General features: G+C 37.0%; 1 protein-coding gene across 5 annotated transcripts in view; it reads right to left on the reverse strand.

The window, feature by feature from the left end:
- The window catches only part of XPO4 (exportin 4), a 124863-nt gene that overhangs the window by 70982 nt on the left and 34017 nt on the right, over positions 1-19864 (reverse strand). For 2 of the 5 annotated variants that reach the window (XM_024257687.3, XM_054528793.2), the window contains exons 2-4: positions 19069-19174; positions 13143-13284; positions 6031-6169 (exon numbers count right to left, since the gene is read on the reverse strand). In XM_024257687.3, the coding sequence (XP_024113455.1) occupies positions 6031-6169; positions 13143-13284; positions 19069-19174 (387 nt within the window). Of the gene's footprint in view, positions 1-6030; positions 6170-13142; positions 13285-13394; positions 13562-19068; positions 19176-19864 lie in introns of those variants that run through there. The other 3 variants (XM_054528794.2, XM_054528795.2, XM_054528797.1) reach the window with 3 other exon arrangements.

Below are 19864 nucleotides of genomic sequence, written 5' to 3' on the forward strand. Positions count from 1 at the left end.
GAGAACCAAGTCTTTAAGATACTTCTGAAAGCATTTAAAGAGAGCCTAATGTGTTGGTTACCTATATTTTTAAAAAATACACATAAATTGGCAGAATGTGGTGGCTCACATCTGTAATCCCAGCACTTTGGGAGGCTGAAGTGGGCAGATCACTTGAGGTCAGGAGTTCGAAACCAGCCTGGCCAACATGGCAAAATCCCATCTCTATTAAAAATATAAAAATTAGCCGGGCATAGTGGCATGCGCCTGTAGTCCCAGCTACTCAGGTGGCTGAGGCATGAGAATAGCTTAAACCCAGGAGGTGGAGGTTGTAGTGAGCTGAGATCATGCCAGTGCACTCCAGCCTGGGAGACAGAGCAAGACTCTGTCTCAAAAAAAAAACCATACACAAATGATTAGTTTCATTCATAGCATAAACATTTTCTTCTGCTTTTCCATACTTAAAATATTGTTTGAGAGAAAAACACATGATTTATTATAGTTCACTTCCCAAGATTCTATGAAGAAAGCAGTGAGAGACTACTAGGGAGAGAGCACAAATACTTGCTGAATAGAAGTGAATATTATCACATTTATTTTACATATTAGTGAACTAATGCCTAGAGAAGTTAATTTAAGTTAGATTGGCAATAAATGGCAGAGGTGGGATTTAAACCCAAGTGTGAATCTAAAATCAGTGTTCTATTATACTACACTGCCCCTAAAGCTGTATAAATGCAAACTTGAGACTAGTACAGGGAAATGGACCATCAAAAATCAACTCTTGGCTGGACGTGGTGGCTCACACCTATAAGCCTGAAACAGGACGATCACCTTGAGGTCAGGAGCTCAAGACAACCTGGGCAACATAGTGAGACCCCATCTTTACAAAACTATTTTAAAATTAGCCAGGTACAGTGGCACGTACCAATAATCCCAGCTACTCAGGAAGTTGAGGTGGGAGGATCACTGGAGCCCAGGTGATCGAGGCGGCAGTGAGTTATGAACATGTCACTGCACTTCAGCCTAGGCGATAGAGCGAGGCCCTGTTTCTAAAACAACAAAACAAACGAATGAAACCAATATGCTTCAAAAGCAAAGGGGGAAAAGCCAGACTACGTACAGTTTCTGGCCAATGAAGGTTGATGGAAATGTCCTTCTAGAAGAGGTGTGAGGGGAAAATTAGTTATCTAATTTAATGGTTCATGAAGTCAACACTTTCTTCATCTATAGAAAACCTTTAGTTAATTTTCTCTACTTTTCAAATCTCTCTTAAAAATCACCTTTATAAAGAAAGTTTCTAGCCAATACTAAATCAATGTTCTGATCAGTTATCATTCTCCTTTCTTACAGAGGTTTTAATCATCCTGTTCACTGTCATTTATATCTGAGACTAAGAAAATATTAAGTAAATTATTGAACCACTTACAAATTCTTAACAGTCCAAGAAGAAGAGAGGATGATATATGAAAATGTCTCAACTTCATTTTTTAGGCCTTTCTAATGAGCTAGTTTCAAGCTACTGGGCAAGGACAAATAGGGACAGTGTATGCATTTAACCTGCCATATAGAGAATATTTTTCACATTTAATGTTTTTAATGTAGTCGCCAAAATAAATTTCATCCTGCAATCCTGAAATTAAATTCTACTTCCCACTGAAGTATATTGATTTCCTACTATTATAGTAGTTCTCAGCCCTGGTATTAAAAATTTGACTTTAGAGCAGGCATGGTGGCTCACACCTATAATCTTTGGGAGGCCAAGGTGGGCAGATTGCTTGAGCCTGGAAGTTTGAGACCAGCTTGGGCAACATAGCAAAACCCTGTCTCTACAAAAATACAAAAAATTAGCTCAGTGTGGTGGCATGCACCTGTAGTCCCAGCTACTCAGGAGGCTGAGGTAGAAGAATCACCTGAGCATGGGGAGGTCAAGGCTGCAGTAGGCCAAGACTACACCATTGCCCTCCAGCCTAGGCAATAGAGCAAGACCCAGTCTCAAAAAAAAAAAGAAAGAAAGAAAGAGAAAAGAAAGAAAGGAAGGAAGGAAGGAAGGAAGGAAGGAAAGAAGGAAGGAAGGAAGGAAGGAAGGAAGGAAGGAAGGAAGGAAGGAAAGAAAGAAAGAAAGAAAGAAAGAAAGAAAGAAAGAAAGAAAGAAAGAAAGAAAGAAAAATTTGACTTAAAAAAAAAAATCTTTGGATTCTTTCATGAGAATATTACATTTATCCACTATTCTCAAAGTGTACACACTATGAAGACAGCAAAATCTTCTCTAACTGAACAGCTATATCTGTTCCAATCATTCTCAGAAGATCAGTTATTTCAGTGGCTCCAAAAAAATCCAATTGCCAGGTTGCAGTGGGACTAGTTTTTGTGCTGGGTCAAATTACCCAAGGGGAAAGGAAGCAGAGAACTCAGTTCCCAAGTATGTGCTCATTCCTGAGAGAGGCAAAGGACTCTTGATCCTTCGCCTGCACCGTCCCAGTGCCAACAAGCTACTTGTAGGGGGTGAGGGCAGGCTGCATAAATTCTACCCCAATACCAAAATCCTGGCTGGAATGATCACCAAACTAACAAGGGAAAGGCATTAGTCATAAATAGATAGATCTCAGAGTTACTAGTAATGTTCCTCAAGTTTAAATCCTGTCTATCACAAGAAGCTGGACTCATTTACTGCAGACTGTCAAAATGAAACAAGACGTTCTTAAGTGAAATCTAAAATATGAAGTGCAACTTGATTCAGGGCATTGGGGGCAAGGATAATATTTCCAAGTAGCAGCCTCAGTTGCAAACCTTTTCTCTGCTAGTTTTATCTAAGTATATCCACCACTTCTTTTTCCCCAGGCTATCGATGATGACCACCATTGGATAATGCACATGGCCATTAGTTTGGAAGCAAATTCGAACAAAATTCATAGAAATGACAAGATTACCATTATACAACTCATGTAGGCACTGCTGAAGCATCAGCATCTCATGAACAAAGCTTATAATATTTGGTAATATTATATTTCGTATATTTGAATATTATGGTATATTAGATTATAACATTTAAATAATGATTATGAATATTTATGGCAACATGGAAAATATAGAATCAAATGAGAAAGCAAGGTACAACCATATCTATATTATATACATATATTTAAAAAGACTAGAAGAAAACCTGAACAAATGAAAACTGCTGGACTGATAGCCTTTTCACTTTTTTTATGTAGATATCCATTATTCTTGCTACAATGCTATTTGTATAACAGAAAATATAAATTGTTAATATTTATAAATACAAATAGCACACTTAACCACAGTGGGATTACCACTACTTATCAACTAGCTGACTTCATGGAAAATGCTTTTGCGGTCAATTGATTTATCTAAAGCTCATGACATGCTGATCAGAAATGGAGACTATGTCTACTACCACAATTTATATTACTCTAAGTAAAAATAGCTTCCTATGGCCAGCCGTGGTGGCTCACATCTGTAATCCCAGCATTTTGGAAGGCTGAGGCAAGAGATCACTTGAGCCCAGGAGTTCGAGACCAGCCTAGGCAACATAGTGAAACCTCGTCTCTACAAAAAAACTTTAAAAATTAGCCAGGAGTGGTGGCTTGTGCCGATAGTCCCAGCTACTCAGGAGAGACTAAGGTGGGAAGACTGAGCCCATGAGGTCGGGGCTGCAGTGAAGCTGTAATCATATTACTGCACTCCACAGACTGTGCAACAGAGCAAGTGAGACCCTGTCTCAAAAAAAAAAAAAAAAAAAAAAAAGCTTCCTACCCAGGTACAGTAGCCTGTACCTTAATCCCAGCTACTCGAGAGGCTGAGGTGGGAGGTGGGAGGATTGGCTGAGCCCAGGAGACTGAGGCTGCAGTGAGCTATGCAGTGAGACTGAGGCTGTATTACACCCTGTCTCTTAAATTTAAAAAAAAGTAGCTCCCCATAATTTTCACCTCGAAAATTTAATATGAACTCTTCTTTCAAGAAATATTCCCACTTCATAAAACAAAATCAAAATGACTTATAGAATGTAAAGATTCAAACATATATACTTTCAAATTTATTAGTTTTATACAAAAAATTAAATTTCACAAAACTAAGATTAAGTAAAGGGGCCATAAAATTAAATTATCGGTCTTTAGAACGACACTATCCAAATACGTTTGTCACTATGTGTGGCTATTTGAATTTAAATTAAAATTTAAAAAATTAGAAAATTCAGTTCTTCAGTCACCCTAGCCACATTTCACATGACCAACTGCCACAAGTGGCCAATGTAGTGGCTACATATTGGGGAGCACAGACATAGAACACTTCTTTCAACACAGTAAGTTCTACTGGACAGCACTACTCTTGAGGAAATTTGCCACAAAAATGGCGTAAAAATATCACACAATCAAAAATCAAGGTGTAAATAAAGATGTTCTGTATCTTGACTGTGGTGGGAGTTTACTGGTATACACAACAGTCACAACTTAACGAGGTGTGCATTTTAGACAGACATAGTAATGCATGTAAATTACTTCTCAATAAAGTTAAGGAAAAAAAAGAACAAACACATGACCATCGATGAATTTCTAAGGAAAACAAAAAACACACAGGGTATATATAGTAAGTTCCAAAGTCCTGACCAGCTTGCTTACAGATTCCGTGGGTCTAGACTCCTGGGGTATCAGTCTGCGGTCCTAAGCAAAGTGGAGGCAGATGGCTGGGAGAGTGAGTTGAGCGCATAGCTGTGTGCGGTGAAAAGTGGTGGACAGGAAGGCAGGAGAGAAGAGATCCAAGATATTGTGGAAAGCAAGAGACAATGTATGTGGCCCTCCTAAAATACACCACCACATCTCAACCTCAAAGCATCAACTACATCGTTAAAATCACATCCATTAACTGAGGGGCCACTGAAGACAAAAGGAATTAACAAACAGTTATAAGGTACATAGCCTCACATAGATATCTTTAAAATGATTAAATAAATTGTAAAGGTAATAAGCTACCCAAAATACTTAAAGATGCAATAATATCCGAGACTCAGAATGGCCAAGTATTACCAATCTCAATTCTATGTGAGTTAAATATCATTCAGGTGATAAAAGTTGATAGGTTAAAGAAAGAATCACAGCTAATCATTAATAGCAACCGCAACTCCTCCTGCCTCGGACAGAGTGATTACAACCAGCCACTCCCCAGGCACAACTCCAGCTCTCTAAAAGGTGGACAGGAGAGTGGAGAGGGTGGGAGAACCATGCTTCCCAAAGTAATTCAGCCAAGAACAATGACCCCTAATTTGTTCAGCTGACAGTAATTTCTGAAGTCCCATGGCCTATTAGGACAGCAACTTTTAATTATTTTCATGTCATATATTTTCTATTTTATTCAAACACTTCTGTAATCACTAGTAGCTGTCAAAGGTTTATTAGAAATGGCAAAACAAAGTTCAATAGAAACGGCTAACAATATTATGGCATATTAGCTTATAATATTTTATAACAATTAAAATAATTATTATGAATATTTATGGCAACATGGAAAATACAGAATCAAATGAAAAAGCAAAGTACACTGCATTTATACTATGTACATATATTTAAAAAGACTAGGCCAGGCGCAGTGGCTCACACCTGTAATACCAGCACTTCGGGAGGCCGAAGCAGGCGGATCACCTGAGGTCGGGAGTTCGAGACGGGCCTGACCAACATGGAGAAACCCTGTCTCTACTAAAAATACAAAATTAGCCAGGCGTGGTGGCGCATGCCTGTAATCCCAGCTACTCGGGAGGCTGAGGCAAGAGAATTGCTTGAACCCGGAAGGCAGAGGTTGCGGTGAGCCAAGATCATGCCATTGCACTCCAGCCTGGGCAACAAGAGCAAAACTCTTGTCTCAAGAAAAAAAAAAAAAAAAAAAAAAGACTAGAAGAAAACCTGAACAAATGAAAATTGCTTGACTGATAGCTTTTTCACTTTTTTTATGTAGATATCCATTACTCTTGCTATAATGCTATTTGTGTAACAGAAAATATAAATTGTTAATATTCATAAATACAAATAGCACACTTACCACAGTGGGATTGCCACTACTAATCAACTGGCTGACTTCATGAAAAATGCTTTTGCAGTCAATTGATTTATCTAATGATCCTCTTTTTACAATTACTGCTACTGCTAGTAGAATCTGTTCCCGAACATACTTTTGAAGGCTGTAAAACATAAAAATCATTGTCAAAAATTTACCTAAATCTAACACAAGAATACTCCCAAACTTCTCTCTATGCCTGAAGCTACTAATAACATTGCTTACATGTGAGAGTAGTAGAGCCAAAGGGTTATGTACAGACTCCAAAGCCAGGAGGCCTGGGTTCAATCCCAGGCTCCATTGTGGATGGGCTGTATGACCCTGGGCAAGACAGTTAGCATTCAGGGCCTTGGTTTTCTCATCTGTAAAATGAGAATAACACTACTAGTGTTATTATAAGGGTTAAATGTTCCTACAACTGTGCCCAGTACATACTAAGCACTATACAAGTGTTATTTGCTCCAGGAAGTGTTCAACAGATGTAAGTCAGCTCCCTGTTAAATATTTGTAGGGAAAAAAATCACTAAGATTAAGATTCCACTAGTCTGGAGATAAATTCTGATCTAACCTACGTCTACAACCACTAATCTAATCCTAAATCCCATTTCCCTTTAATGTGAAAAGGCAACATACTAGCTATCCAAGATACATCATTATGGAAACATAAAATTGTAAAACACACACACACAAACATTCAAAATGTTCATATCTAGGTTCTGTTCCTCCATGTGATGACAGAAGCACCCATCCCAAGTGGAGGCATTTTACCAAGCCCATTTGACCACAAGGGCACAGAAACTTAATTGACTTTTCACAATCTTTTCTGAAAGATAAGGATCAGAAAACATAATCCCAAACTTTATAATCTAGCCTCTGGAATCCCACAAAGATACAACCACCATGTGCCCCTGGAATAAACCCAAACCCCTTAACATGACTTATAAGCAGTGGGAACCATTCTAGCTTTCCTGGGACAGCCTCAATTTACCTGTTGCCCCAAATAATTATTAATAGTTCTTTATTTCACTCTCAAAAGTGTCCCAGTTTGGACACCCACCTATAGCCACTGGTGGCTGCTCCTCTCCTTGACTTCTGCCCTTCCACACACACTCACAACTGCAGACATATTGACCTTTCAGTTCCTCACTCTACACTCTTGACTTCCAGGCCCCTGAACTTCTATTCCCTCTCCCAAGATTATGATGTCACTTTCTCCAGAAAGTTATTACTAAGGGCTCCCATGGCACCCTCACATGACAGGACATATCTGTTACTACGGTTCGCTAGCTCCCAGATCAGCCACCCATTCTATGCACACTAGCATATGCAAAGCACACTGCCTGCTGCATAACATGCATTTATTAGATATTTATACAGATGAATAAATGTCTCCCTATCGTCAAGACTGAAGTGAAAAAACATTCCTTCAAAACATACACTTGAACCATTTATCTTTCATTCATTAAGCAAATAAATGCAGAGATCCTACTATGCATAAGAATATTAGTTGACCAAAGAGAATTTCTGTACTTTTAGGGGGACAGAATAGTTTCATAGGCACTGACTACTACTAGAAAATGTACATAAAGCTGAAGACTATGACTACAAATGTACACAAAGATAGTTTTAAATATCTCTACTGGCAAGAATTAAAATTATTATTAGAATAAATAATAGCTACCATTTATTGAATGCTTACTATATGCAAGAATTTATATGAACTAGTTTCACAAATATTAACACATCTAATCCCCATGATAATACTACTATTATTCACTCCATTTAAAAATCAAATCAGAAGGCTGGGCGCGGTGGCTTCTGCCTGTAATCCCAGCACTTTGGGAGGCCGAGGCAGGCGGATCGCGAGGTCAGGAGATAGAGACCATCCTGGCTAACACGGTGAAACCCCATCTCTACTAAAAAAAAAAAATACAAAAAAAATTAGCCAGGCGTGGTGGCAGGCACCTGCAGTCCCAACTACTTGGGAGGCTGAGGCAGGAGAATGGCATGAACCTGGGAGGTGGAGCTTGCAGTGAGCTGAGACTGCGCCACTGCACTCCAGCCTGGGCAACAGAGCGAGACTCCATCTCAAAAACAAACAAAAAAATCAAATCAGAAAATTAATGCACAAAGAAGTAATCTGCCCAACGTTGCAGTGTTAAGTGGCAGAAGTAGGGTGCAAATCCCTTTCTTGACCACTATGCTACACTTGCCTCTTAATAAAGGGCATTGTGCATTTCACTCTATACAAATTTTATTTCAATTCAGAGGAAAAAAATAAAAAAGAAAAAATTATGTGCATGTAATGGGAAGTACACATTATTTATGTAATAGTCTACTACACAGCCTATAGTATTCTACCTATGCAGTATGCCAAAAATGTTTAACTTGAATCTAATCCACACTGTAGGGCATTCTACAAGATACAGATATCTGTGTCATGAAAGGCAAAAAAGAGCACACCATTATTCTAGATTAAAAGAGACATGACAGCTAAATACATTGTATAATCTCTGGCTCACCTAGATTAAAAAAATAACCTACTGTACCTAAATAAAGCAAATATTAATAGATCTGAAGTGACAGACTGCAAAACAAAAAAAAACCTATAAAAAGGAAAAAGGATGTAAATATTATTCAGACAATTGGGAAACTCAGAATGTGGAATCAGAATTGTTAGATCATATAAATATGCCAATTATATCAAGAGTATTGAGATTATGCTTTCAGAAGAGACACGTTCAAGAACTTTAAGGCTAAAGTATCATGATGTCTGTGGCACTCTCAAATAGTTAAGGGTAAAAAATGTATATATACATAAGAGAGAAATTAAATGTGACAGAATGTTAACTGAGCCTCTACTGGAAAAAGGGTGTGTTTACCACCACACTCTGGCCTGGGCAACACAGCGAGACTCTGTTTCTTAAAAAAAAGTTTGAGATAAAAAATATGTATGTAAGCCGGGTGTGGTGGCTCATGCCTGTAATCCTAGCACTTAGGGAGGTCAAGGAGGGTGGATCATGAGATCACGAGTTCGAGACCAGCCTGGCCAACATGCTGAAACCCCGTCTCTACTAAAAACGCAAAAAATTAGCCAGGCATGGTGGTGCGTGCTTGTAATCCCAGCTACTCCAGAGGCTGAGGCAGTAGAATCGCTGGAACACAGGAGGCGGAGGTTACAGTGAGCCAAGATTGCCCCATTGCACTCTAGCCTGGGTGACAGAGCAAGACTTCGTCTCAAGAAAAAAGAAAAAAAGAAAAAATTTAATTTAAAAAAATATATATATATGTAAATATAGATATATATATATATATATATGTGAGCTATTTCAATGTGGAACCCTACAATCAACTCTACAATCAAGCTAATTACTTTAGCTTCTAAATTATCAAAATGATTTTAAAATGAGATTAATTTGGGCCAGGTACGGTGGCTCATTCCTGCAATCCCAGCACTTTGGGGTACTGAGGCAGGAGGACTGTTTGAGCTCAGGAGTTCAAGACCAGCCTGGGCAACACAGCAAGACCCTGTCTCAATTTAAAAAACTGAAAAGGAGGCTGGGCACGGTGGCTCACGCTTGTAATACCAGCACTTTGGGAGGCCGAGGTGGGAAGATCATGAGGTCAAGAGATCAAGACCATCCTGACCAACATGCTGAAACCATCTCTACTAAAAATACAAAAATTAGGCCGTGCATGGTGGCTCACGCCTGTAATCCCAGCACTCTGGGAGGCCGAAGCGGGCGGATCACGAAGTCAGGAAATGGAGACCATCCTGACTAACACAGTGAAACCCTGTCTCTACTAAGAATATAAAAAATTAGCCAGGCGTGGTGGCGGGCACCTGTAGTCCCAGCTACTTGGGAGGCTGAGACAGGAGAATGGCGTAAACCCGGGAGGCGGAGCTTTCAGTGAGCTGAGATCACACCACTGCACTCCAGCCTGGATGACAGAGCGAGACTCCGTCTCAAAAAACAAACAAACAAAAAATACAAAAATTAGCTGGGTGTGGTGGCACGCACCTCTAGTCCCAGCTACTCGGGAGGCTGGGGCAGGAGAATCGCATGAACCCAGGAGGCAGATGTTGCAGTGAGCAGAGATTGTGCCACTGCACTCCAGCCTGGCAACAGAGCAAGGCTCCATCTCAAAAAAAATTAAAAAAAAAAAAAGAACAAATAAAAAGGAAAAAAAAAGAATGAGATTATTTTGAATAATATGAGACCAGACACATATACGTAATGAAAATTTCTTACACATTTAAGTCTACCAAGGTCTCCAGAGTTCAGTGGTTCTCAGGTTGGGGAATGGGGACAAGGGGGAGAAAAGGCTATGACAACTAAACAGCTCCACAAGAAAGAACTGCTCTAGTTGACCTGAAGCTCCCCTGCTGGCCCTGACTCCGTAAGGAAGGCTGGTCCTGATGATGACGGCTGTAGCAGCCAATGCTTTTACTCCCCACCAGGCACTGTGCTCAGAACTATCTCATCTAATCCTGACATCAACCATATGAGATGGGTACCAAGTCCCTGATCTACAGGTAAAACAGAATATTAAAGAGACTTTATGTTAGTTTCCCAAAGTCACATAAATAGACTGCTCTTCAGAAAACTCTAACATTTTAGGCCTAGAAGCCAAAAACAATTTTTTTTAACCTTCCCACATATAAACTTCTATAAACACAGAGGCCCTAAGGCTTATTTTCTTTTATTACATAAATATAAATAAATATGAAGGTTTTCTCAACTTGTGTTTAACAACAAGCACACTATCATAATTGATTTCAAAATATTTTCGTAGGGTAAAGAAAAATATCACAACAAATATCATTTTAGTAGAATTCAACAAAACACATACCTCTTCCATGGTTGCAATTGATAATATAAATTTTGATGTGTCTGAATTACATTGTGTGCAAAACAACGAACAAAATAACGGAACAAGCACTTGCTGACATTGTCAAGACCTCTACTCACCCGTACTTACCTTTCTTTATGTACAGAGGGGTCAAAAGAAAAACAGTCCTGTCAGGTCTAGCAAATATGGTCAAATAAAAACAACAAAAGAGCAAACTAGTATCACATCCAAATGGACCCACCAAACAAAAACCAATCAATCAATCCAGCATGACAGAGAAAAGAAAGGTTTCAAACCAGGGACAAGACTTCCTTATTCTATGAAAACCGGAAAAAAACTAGCCATGTCCTCCTCACAAACATGTAAATCCACTTATCTACAGGACACATTATCCACTAAACCTGCAACACTAATAGGCTACAGAACCTTTGCCTTTGGTCTCTCATGTTTTTTTTTTTTTTTTTTTTTTTTGTATGTAAGGCAGTTAGCAGTTAACAAAGTGCTAAAGTCATGTCAGTATTATTAAATATTATTAACTCAGACTGCCAGGGTACAGTCAACAGAAACAAATGCATGACAGTATGCTCTAAAATTAAAATTTTATGTGTATGTTTATTGCCATTAATCACCATTCCTAAGCACACACATTTCTGATTACATAACAAAATTTTTTCTTCAATGATTTTGGAAATGAACATCTAAAGTATTCAATTGCACAAACAGTAAACATACAAGTGCATTGTCTATTCTTAAAAGAATACATGGTCTTTGGGGAACTTAACAAAAAAAGGTAAATAGTAAATCAAAAGTTATATAGCTGATAGTTTTCCTCTTTTTTTTTTTTTTGAGACGGAGTCCCACTCTGCCACCTAGGCTGGAGTGCAGTGGCTCAATCTTGGCTCATTGCAACCTCTGCCTTCCCAGGTTCGAGTGATTCTCCTGATTCAGCCTCCCAAGTAGCTGGGACTACAGGCATGCGCTACCACGCCCGACTAACTTTTGTATTTTTAGTAGAGATGGGGTTTCACCATGTTGGCCAGGCTGGTCTCGAACCCTTGACCTCAAGTGAGCCACCCACCTCAGCCTGCCAAAGTGCTGGAATTATAGGCATGAGCCACCGCATCAGGCCTGATATTTTTTTTAAATCATTCAAGAAATAAATGTACATAATTTTGTAAAACGTTTAAGCAATACAGATATGTATAAAAAGAAAATTTACTTTCACCTCATTCCTCAAAACGCATCCTATTTTCAATGGAAGCTACTTAAAGATTTTGGAATTTCTTATAGAACCTCTTCTATGCACATTTCCCTTTTTTTTGAGAAGGAGTCTTGCTCTGTCACCAGGCTGGACAGATGCAATTATCTCGGCAGTGATGCAATGATCTCGGCTCACTGCAACCTCCCAGGTTAAAGCAATTCTCTTGCCTCAGACTCCCGAGTAGCTGGGACTAGAGGCGCGTGCCACCACACACAGCTAATTTTTGTATTTTTAGTAGAGACGGGGTTTCAGCATATTGGCCAGGATCGTCTTGATCTCTTGACCTCGTGATCTGCCTGGCTTGGCCTCCCAAAGTGCTGGGATTACAGGTGTGAGTCACCACGCCCGGCCCTCTATGCACTTCTATGTACATATATATGTAACATTTGATTTGTTAGTGGTACTCAGCTTCTTCTCTCTCCCCTGTTTTAGGATACTCACCTGTGTTATATTAATACTTAACCATTTTTCACCTCTACTAAGCATCAAAAGAACAGGTAAATATAAAGGTTCTTCATCTAATCTAAGGTCAACTTTTATTTATAACTAAGTTCTTCACAACTCAACAACAACAACAAAAAACTAATATCCAGCACAATCTTTTCAAAGAAAACAAAAATAGTACCAAAAGCTTAAATAAAAGGTATTATTCCATTATGCACCAAAACTACCTACAATCATGTGTATACAAGTGTTTAAAATACGAGCCCCACATAGAACTTAACTTTAAACATCTATAGCTTTTTAAATTTTTTTTCTTTTTTTATACTTCGTAGAGATGGGGTCTCACTATGTTACCCAGACTGATCTCAAACTCCTGGGCTCAAGGAGATCCTCCCTCTCAGCCTCCCAAAGTGCTGAGATTATAGGTGTGAGCCACTATACCCACCCAAAAGTTTTTAAAATGCAAACAAAAAAAGCTCTAAAAAGATACACATAAGCTCAGCAAAAGTATTTCAGCAGTCCCCCTCCATGTACTTACTTGGGCCTTTGTAAGACATAGGTTAAAAGGAATGTTCGCAGAGACTCGATGCTACCTTTTTCCAAGAGAATCCATTCTCGGACAACTGCTTCCATTATGGCTGTGGCAGCTTGAAAAAGGACATAGTCCACTTTACTAGTTTCTGAGGAGAAAATTAAAAACTTTATTTAAACAATAATTCATTTTACCTTGAACATTTTGCATTTATTAATTTTAAAACAGAACTTTTCAGACAAGGAATAAGATGGTTACCTGTTCTTTTTTTTATCCAGTGACCTTGCTCTAGCACCACAAAGAGGTTAGTTCCTCTCAGAAGACACCTCAGGCAGGTGGCAGCTAATCACCGATCACAATTTTCACAAACTTTCCTCACCTCTCTTCAACTGTTACTTCCAAAGCATGAAGAACTAAAAAATAACACAGCTTTAAAAAAAATAAAATAAAAATATAAAGCAATCAAAAAATTTCCTAAGATTCTCACCCTGTGCAAAACAGAACTTTGTATCTGAAAAACATTTTAATAAACTAGTCATTGAACATTACTATCTGTGATGAGCCATGCTGTTAAAATATTTCGTTTTTAAGTATTAAGCTTTCAGCAGGATGACCCATCTCCAATAGCAAGTTCAGAAATAAAAACAATCATGTTTAGGTTTTCTTTCTCAAAATGTAAAAAACAATATAAGTCACATTTACACAAGGTGAGAAATGCTTGTGAATTTTCTGATTGCAATACTGATCAAACTGAGTAAAATCCCAAAGCTACACTTAGAAAGACCCAGCCTTAGCTAGCAAGTTATAGTATCTGATCTAAAATCTAAATCAGGGGAGAAAAAATAGAAAATTAACACACTTTGAAAATTTTTTATATTAATTTTCTATTTTTTCCTTTATTCACCAATACCACTACAATCAGTTTCCCAAACAGCATTATCAACAGGGAGAAATAGTCGAAATGAAGTCAAGAAAAAGTAGAAATTTTCTGAGGCTCTAAAAAATAACCATCATGTGAAATCCATGAAAAGCCCATGATTAGACTCCAGATTATTTGCCAAGACCACTGGACATGCATATCTGAAAGCCATGAGAAATTATCTCTAGGCATAGACTGGCACCTTCAAGAATATATCAGAAGAGCATGAAGATATATACAGTCAAGCACACCATTTTCTCTCCTATTCAAGCTCAGGTCATTTAAAAATCTTACAAGTGTTCTTGACACATTCAGCTATAAAAATGTATGAGAAAAGGTGTACCCTATATAAATTCCTATCATATTAGACTACTACACAGGAGTTTTGATCATACCAAAACCACTAAGAGAAACCAATTTGAACCTTTTTTTAAAGTTTTGATTATTCTATGCTATCTTAACATGAACTCTAATTGAGATGATAATCAGAATTGATACAAATTTAGAAACTTTAAAATATAATAAATAATTAAAATAAAGCAATAGCTTATAAAAATGTGAACCTATTAGAAAAGATGTGTTTAAAGTTCTAGGAGTTAAAAAAAAAAAAAAGGGACCCAGCTCCATCTATTTAGATCACTTAAAGAGAAATATGGTACTGTCTCATAAAGGTAATTCAAATAAGCTCTCATTATAAACCTCCTCTTAAAGAAAATGATGTTTGCCTATCTTCATTTTCTACTGCAATAGTAAAAATTTTAAGGACAAGAAACTGGAAATCCTTAACCATGGATTTCAACAATGAAGCAAAATCTAAGGTACTCTCAGAATTTTAGTTATAGAACTCCAAAGACCATCTAAATCAATTCCTCCATTTTACAGGAGCTGAATGAAGGATGCCCCAAGAGACAGAGAGGAAACTGAGGTCACATGGCTGGTAAATGTTCCTTGGGCAATACTAATCTACCCTGAAACACACACGCCACTGAAGACAGAGCAAATAAGCACTTTCATTGTTAATGAGCACTGAAACATTCCTATTTCTAACTATTTGTTTTTACATTCAAGCCTTTTTCTGCCCTTTGGAGGTGGGTGGGTGTTGGATGTGAGGGGGCAGTTATAGAAGATGAATATTCAAAATTTTCAAGACACAAAAGTTTCTTAATTCTTTTTCTTAGACACCTCTGCATGGTATTAAATGATGATCTCTAAATGACTACTCCCATAAGAAGCTGACTCTAAGAATGGAAGAATAAAAAAAAAAAAAAAAAAGCCAAATTCCTAATTTAAAAGAAGAAATTTTCCTAAACTAATAAATTACCCTTTCTCATAAAAACCATTATTAGCTGTCATAAATTTAACTTATACATAGTAGAAATATGCAAGAGATGCTAGAAGGTACTCTAGAAGCCTACCAGTATGAAATTAGAACTTCACAAATACATATGAGTTACTTTTGCTCTCTGTTATAAAGATGCCTGAAACTACAGGGTTTTCATGAAGAACTCACAATTCATCTAGCATTTTTTTTTTTTTTTTTTTTTTGAGATGGAGTTTTGCTCTTGTTGCCGAGACTAGAATGCAATGGCACGATCTCGGCTCACCACAACCTCTGCCTCCCGGGTTCAAGTGATTCTCCTGCCTCAGCCTCCTGAGTAGCTGGGATTACAGACATGCGCCAACATGCCCAGCTAATTTTGTATTTTTAGTAGAGACGGGGTTTTTCCATGTTGGTCAGGTTGGTCTTGAACTCCCAACCTCAGGTGATCCACTCACCTCAGCCTCCCAAAGTGCTGGGATTACAGGTGTGAGCCACCACAGCCAGCCTCATCTAGAATTTCTAAACTAACTACTTTTGGGAAGATCTGCCACTGACTAGGACACTGTCCAGAGAATAAATTATTTTAGGTCACTTTAGCAAAAGGCTTTCATTTGCTACCACAGTAACCTTCTTTAATAATAATTATGTAAATAAAATTCATTTGAATTTTGTCAGCCATCTGAAACTAAACAGAAACACAGAAACATGAAGACAAAAGTTAAAGTTAATAATACAGGAAAAGCACTACATTCTGACCAAAAAGATTTTTTAAAAAAGAAAAAACCCCAGTAGTGAAGCCACAGATATACAGCTACTACAATCAACTCTCTGGCCTTAAGTATTTCTGTCCAAAGCACAGGCAATATAAGCTCCAAAAGTCTACTCTTTGACTCAGTGATACCTATGCCCATCAACTAATGACAAAAAGTCTCAGATGGAAGATGATTTATTAATTCCCAATGACTGACAGCACTACTAAGGAAACAATTTTCCAGAGATGTAAAAGTTTACTAGTTTAACTGACTTTTTGGTGGTTTATTATTTTGTTTTGTTTTGGCACTTCTGAGATCAGAAGTCAAAGAAATCCATTTCTCCCTGAGAAAGAGCAAAAGAATGCCACAAAGTTAGCTCCAGAAGAAGTAAACCAATCCCTCACAGTTCTTGATTATTTCTTTAACAAGAATAGAACTCACTTGTTTTTTTAAAGGAACATTTGACCCTAAAAAAATTTAAATTCCTAAGTGCCAAAGACTTCTGAAGTGAAGAAGTCTAAAAGTGCTCTTCTGACTAAATGCACAAGCATGCCACATGCACGCACAGATACATACACCACACATACACAGAAAAGAGCAAAGAAAATAAAAACTAGAATGAAAACAAAAGGATAAGAAGAGAAAGAAATGAGGAAAAATGAGCAACATATAAAACTCAAGTTAGAAGTGAGAAGGAAGTATTTTAAGAGGCCAGAAAAGGGAAGCATCAAAGAAAGTCTCCCCTTTAGTAGAATATATTACCCAGACCTTCTATAAAAACGACACACAATCCCTAAACAAGAATGTGAAAATTCTGAACTGCGATTGACTGCCACTTGTATGAGAAGTCTTCGTAGAGGAATTTACCCTTCTGTGCTGGTGGCAACCGAATAAGGAGTGAAAAGATTTTCTGTGAAGTTTAGATGTAAACATTAATGTAACACAGGGCTTTGCAGTACATTAATGATTATGCTTGTAATACATGCACTCCACCTTTTAAATAGTCAGTGTCACAAAACCCAAACTCATTTTAAAAGCATGGCCAGAACTAGCAATACTACTCTTTAGAAAATTTTATCAGGAAAACAAAAGTATTCCAAAACAAGCTCAATCATAACAAAGCAACAATACTTCATAAAATATACATATTCTAAAAAGGAAAGAATGGTATAAACAAATACACTCTAATAAAATACTTGTAAGTTAGATCAACTATTTCCCAACTAGTGTAGAATGACACTGAATTCCAATAGAAAGTCAGATGAAACACTGATGGAATCCTAGTCAACGTCGTTAAGGCATATGCCATGAAAACCAGACTCAAATTATTTTAGGTTAATAGTTTAACACAACGGTTTTCTAAATCTATTAATGCTGAACAATTTCAAGGCAGTAAGGATGAGTTAATGCTCCCTTAAACTCTTTACGCTGTTTAGTTTTGCTTCCTTTAACATTGAGTTAAATATCCTCCACAGGTATACGTTAAATCTTCTTAGTGCCAGAAACGAATCCACACAACTATAAAAGCTGACCACTGAAATAAGTAAGTTAATTAAAATGGCTTCAGTGAGAATTTAAAAGGTAGTTGTTGAACCTGTTCCTCTGCTAAGACCTAACTCCTAAATGAGACAGAGCCACCTTCACCACTGTTGCTAGTTCCTTGCAAACAGAGAACACAGCATTTTTTAAGCCAATTACATTTTTTAAAAGCTGTTTAAAATCAAGTATATGGCCATGACATTTACCTCACTGTTCACAAAGTGCTTTTACATAATGAAAAGTAATTACATTTTCACCTCACGAAACAATTTAAGACAGCAAATCCATTAAGGCAAATGGTATCGTTATTGCCATAAGGCAGATGAAAAAGAGGCCCAGGGAGGTGAACTGACTTCCTCAAGGTGCACCACTGGCACCTAGATGTCATAGTTGCTACATCAGCACTCTTTTCCACTACAATCGAACAACTCTCTTTCATAAGCCCTTATATGTAAAGCATTTTTAACACATAACTTTAATTGTAGTTTATTTCAATCTGGAAACCAGCCTATTGGTAGCTATAGATAAGCCTTACTAAAAGCACAAGAGTAAAAGTCAGATGTTCTAGTTCCTAATACTCGACTAACCAATTTTATGGTCACAGACGACTCAAGTAGCCTACTAGAGCCTTACAAAAGATGGCTCCCACTAAAAAAATCAGCCAGCAGTAATCAGGTTATAAAATAACAATAACCAATGAAGTCTCTCTTACTACTATTGAAAAATATCTAAGAGACAGATGGCACATCATATATAACTCTTAGAAAATGCCATCTTTGGATAAGACAGTTATATTTGATTCTTTTAGAAGAAATCTTTTCTGTACATGTCAGACATAAGATACTCATAAAACATATTTGACAAAAGAAAAAATTGGTGCTTTATTTTAGGATACATACAGCGATACCCTATGCAGAAATGACTAATATTCATTAAGCAAGCTGAGTACAAACTAAATGGTAAAAAAAAAAAAAAAAAAAAAAAAAAACTATGGAAAACAACTAAAAGAAAATGTAGAAATCTCCAAAAACAATCTTAATTTTAAAACTAAGACTGGGCTAAAAGATATTATAGTACATATCCTGTAATAAATGACATTTGAAAACTGAAAAAATACAAAATTTTTCTCTTTACTATTAACAGCCTTCATGTTATGGTCAATAATAAAGCAAATTATGAACACTATATCTAGGGGGAAAAAATCCAAAGTAAAAACAAAGTTTCCTGTCTGGCTTTACAGAATATCTTTAAAGCTACTCCAGTAGAATGATTATTAATTTAAATAATTGTAACTATACAAACCAGGTTTTTAAAAAGGAATTTAAAATAGCTAATGTTTAAGACAGCAAACCCAGATCTGATTATGCCAAAATACTTTATATTTTTTAAGTGAATACTTACCCAAAATATGCTTGCAAACTGCAAATGGTGATTTTGATTTCCTAAATGATAAGAATATGTGCTCTGCATGCTGGCGTTGTTCATTATTGACCATGGAAGGTGGTGCCTTGAGAGTTAAAAACAAGAACAGATACACTTATCTAATGACAAAGCTTAAACAATATCAATATTTTTACCCACAAGAACAGAAAATGCCTTCACTTTTGGGGGGCAAGAAGAACAAATTCTTGCTTTTTAAGGAATTATAGTATAAAACTTGATAATAAATGTTTAAAACATGGTTTCAGAAAAAAGGAAAAAATTCCTGACAAGGTTTGGGTCAGAATCCTTTAAAGGTTTTTTAAAAACCTGCATTTGAGAAAAATAGATACTTATCTAACATTTTTTGGGGTTTTAACATGTAGCTGACTTATTATCACCTTTTCTTCCAAAATATACCACTTGGACTAACTTGACCTAGTTCAAATAACTTCAAAATTCTTCAATACTGGGGATATTGAATCCAAGTTACTAAAAATCAATTTCCAAAAGCAATCCTTTAAGACACAGGATCAAATATTATTCCACCTCAAGTTTTCTAAAATCACTATCAAGCTAGAAAAATTTGGGAACAGTTAAAGTTTGGAATTTATGAAATGTATTTCTGAATAATAAACTAATCACTCAAAAAAATCCAGACTTCTCTCTTAACAAAAACAATTTCTAAAGTCTGCCCAAGTTTTTAAATACCATTTTGGTGTAACAATTGTTCTTCTAAAGATAATAATCTTCTGAGCCAGATCTACCTAAAATGTAC

This window comes from Pongo abelii, chromosome 14 (genome assembly GCF_028885655.2).
Source record: "Pongo abelii isolate AG06213 chromosome 14, NHGRI_mPonAbe1-v2.0_pri, whole genome shotgun sequence".
Classification (NCBI taxonomy): Eukaryota; Metazoa; Chordata; class Mammalia; order Primates; family Hominidae; genus Pongo; species Pongo abelii.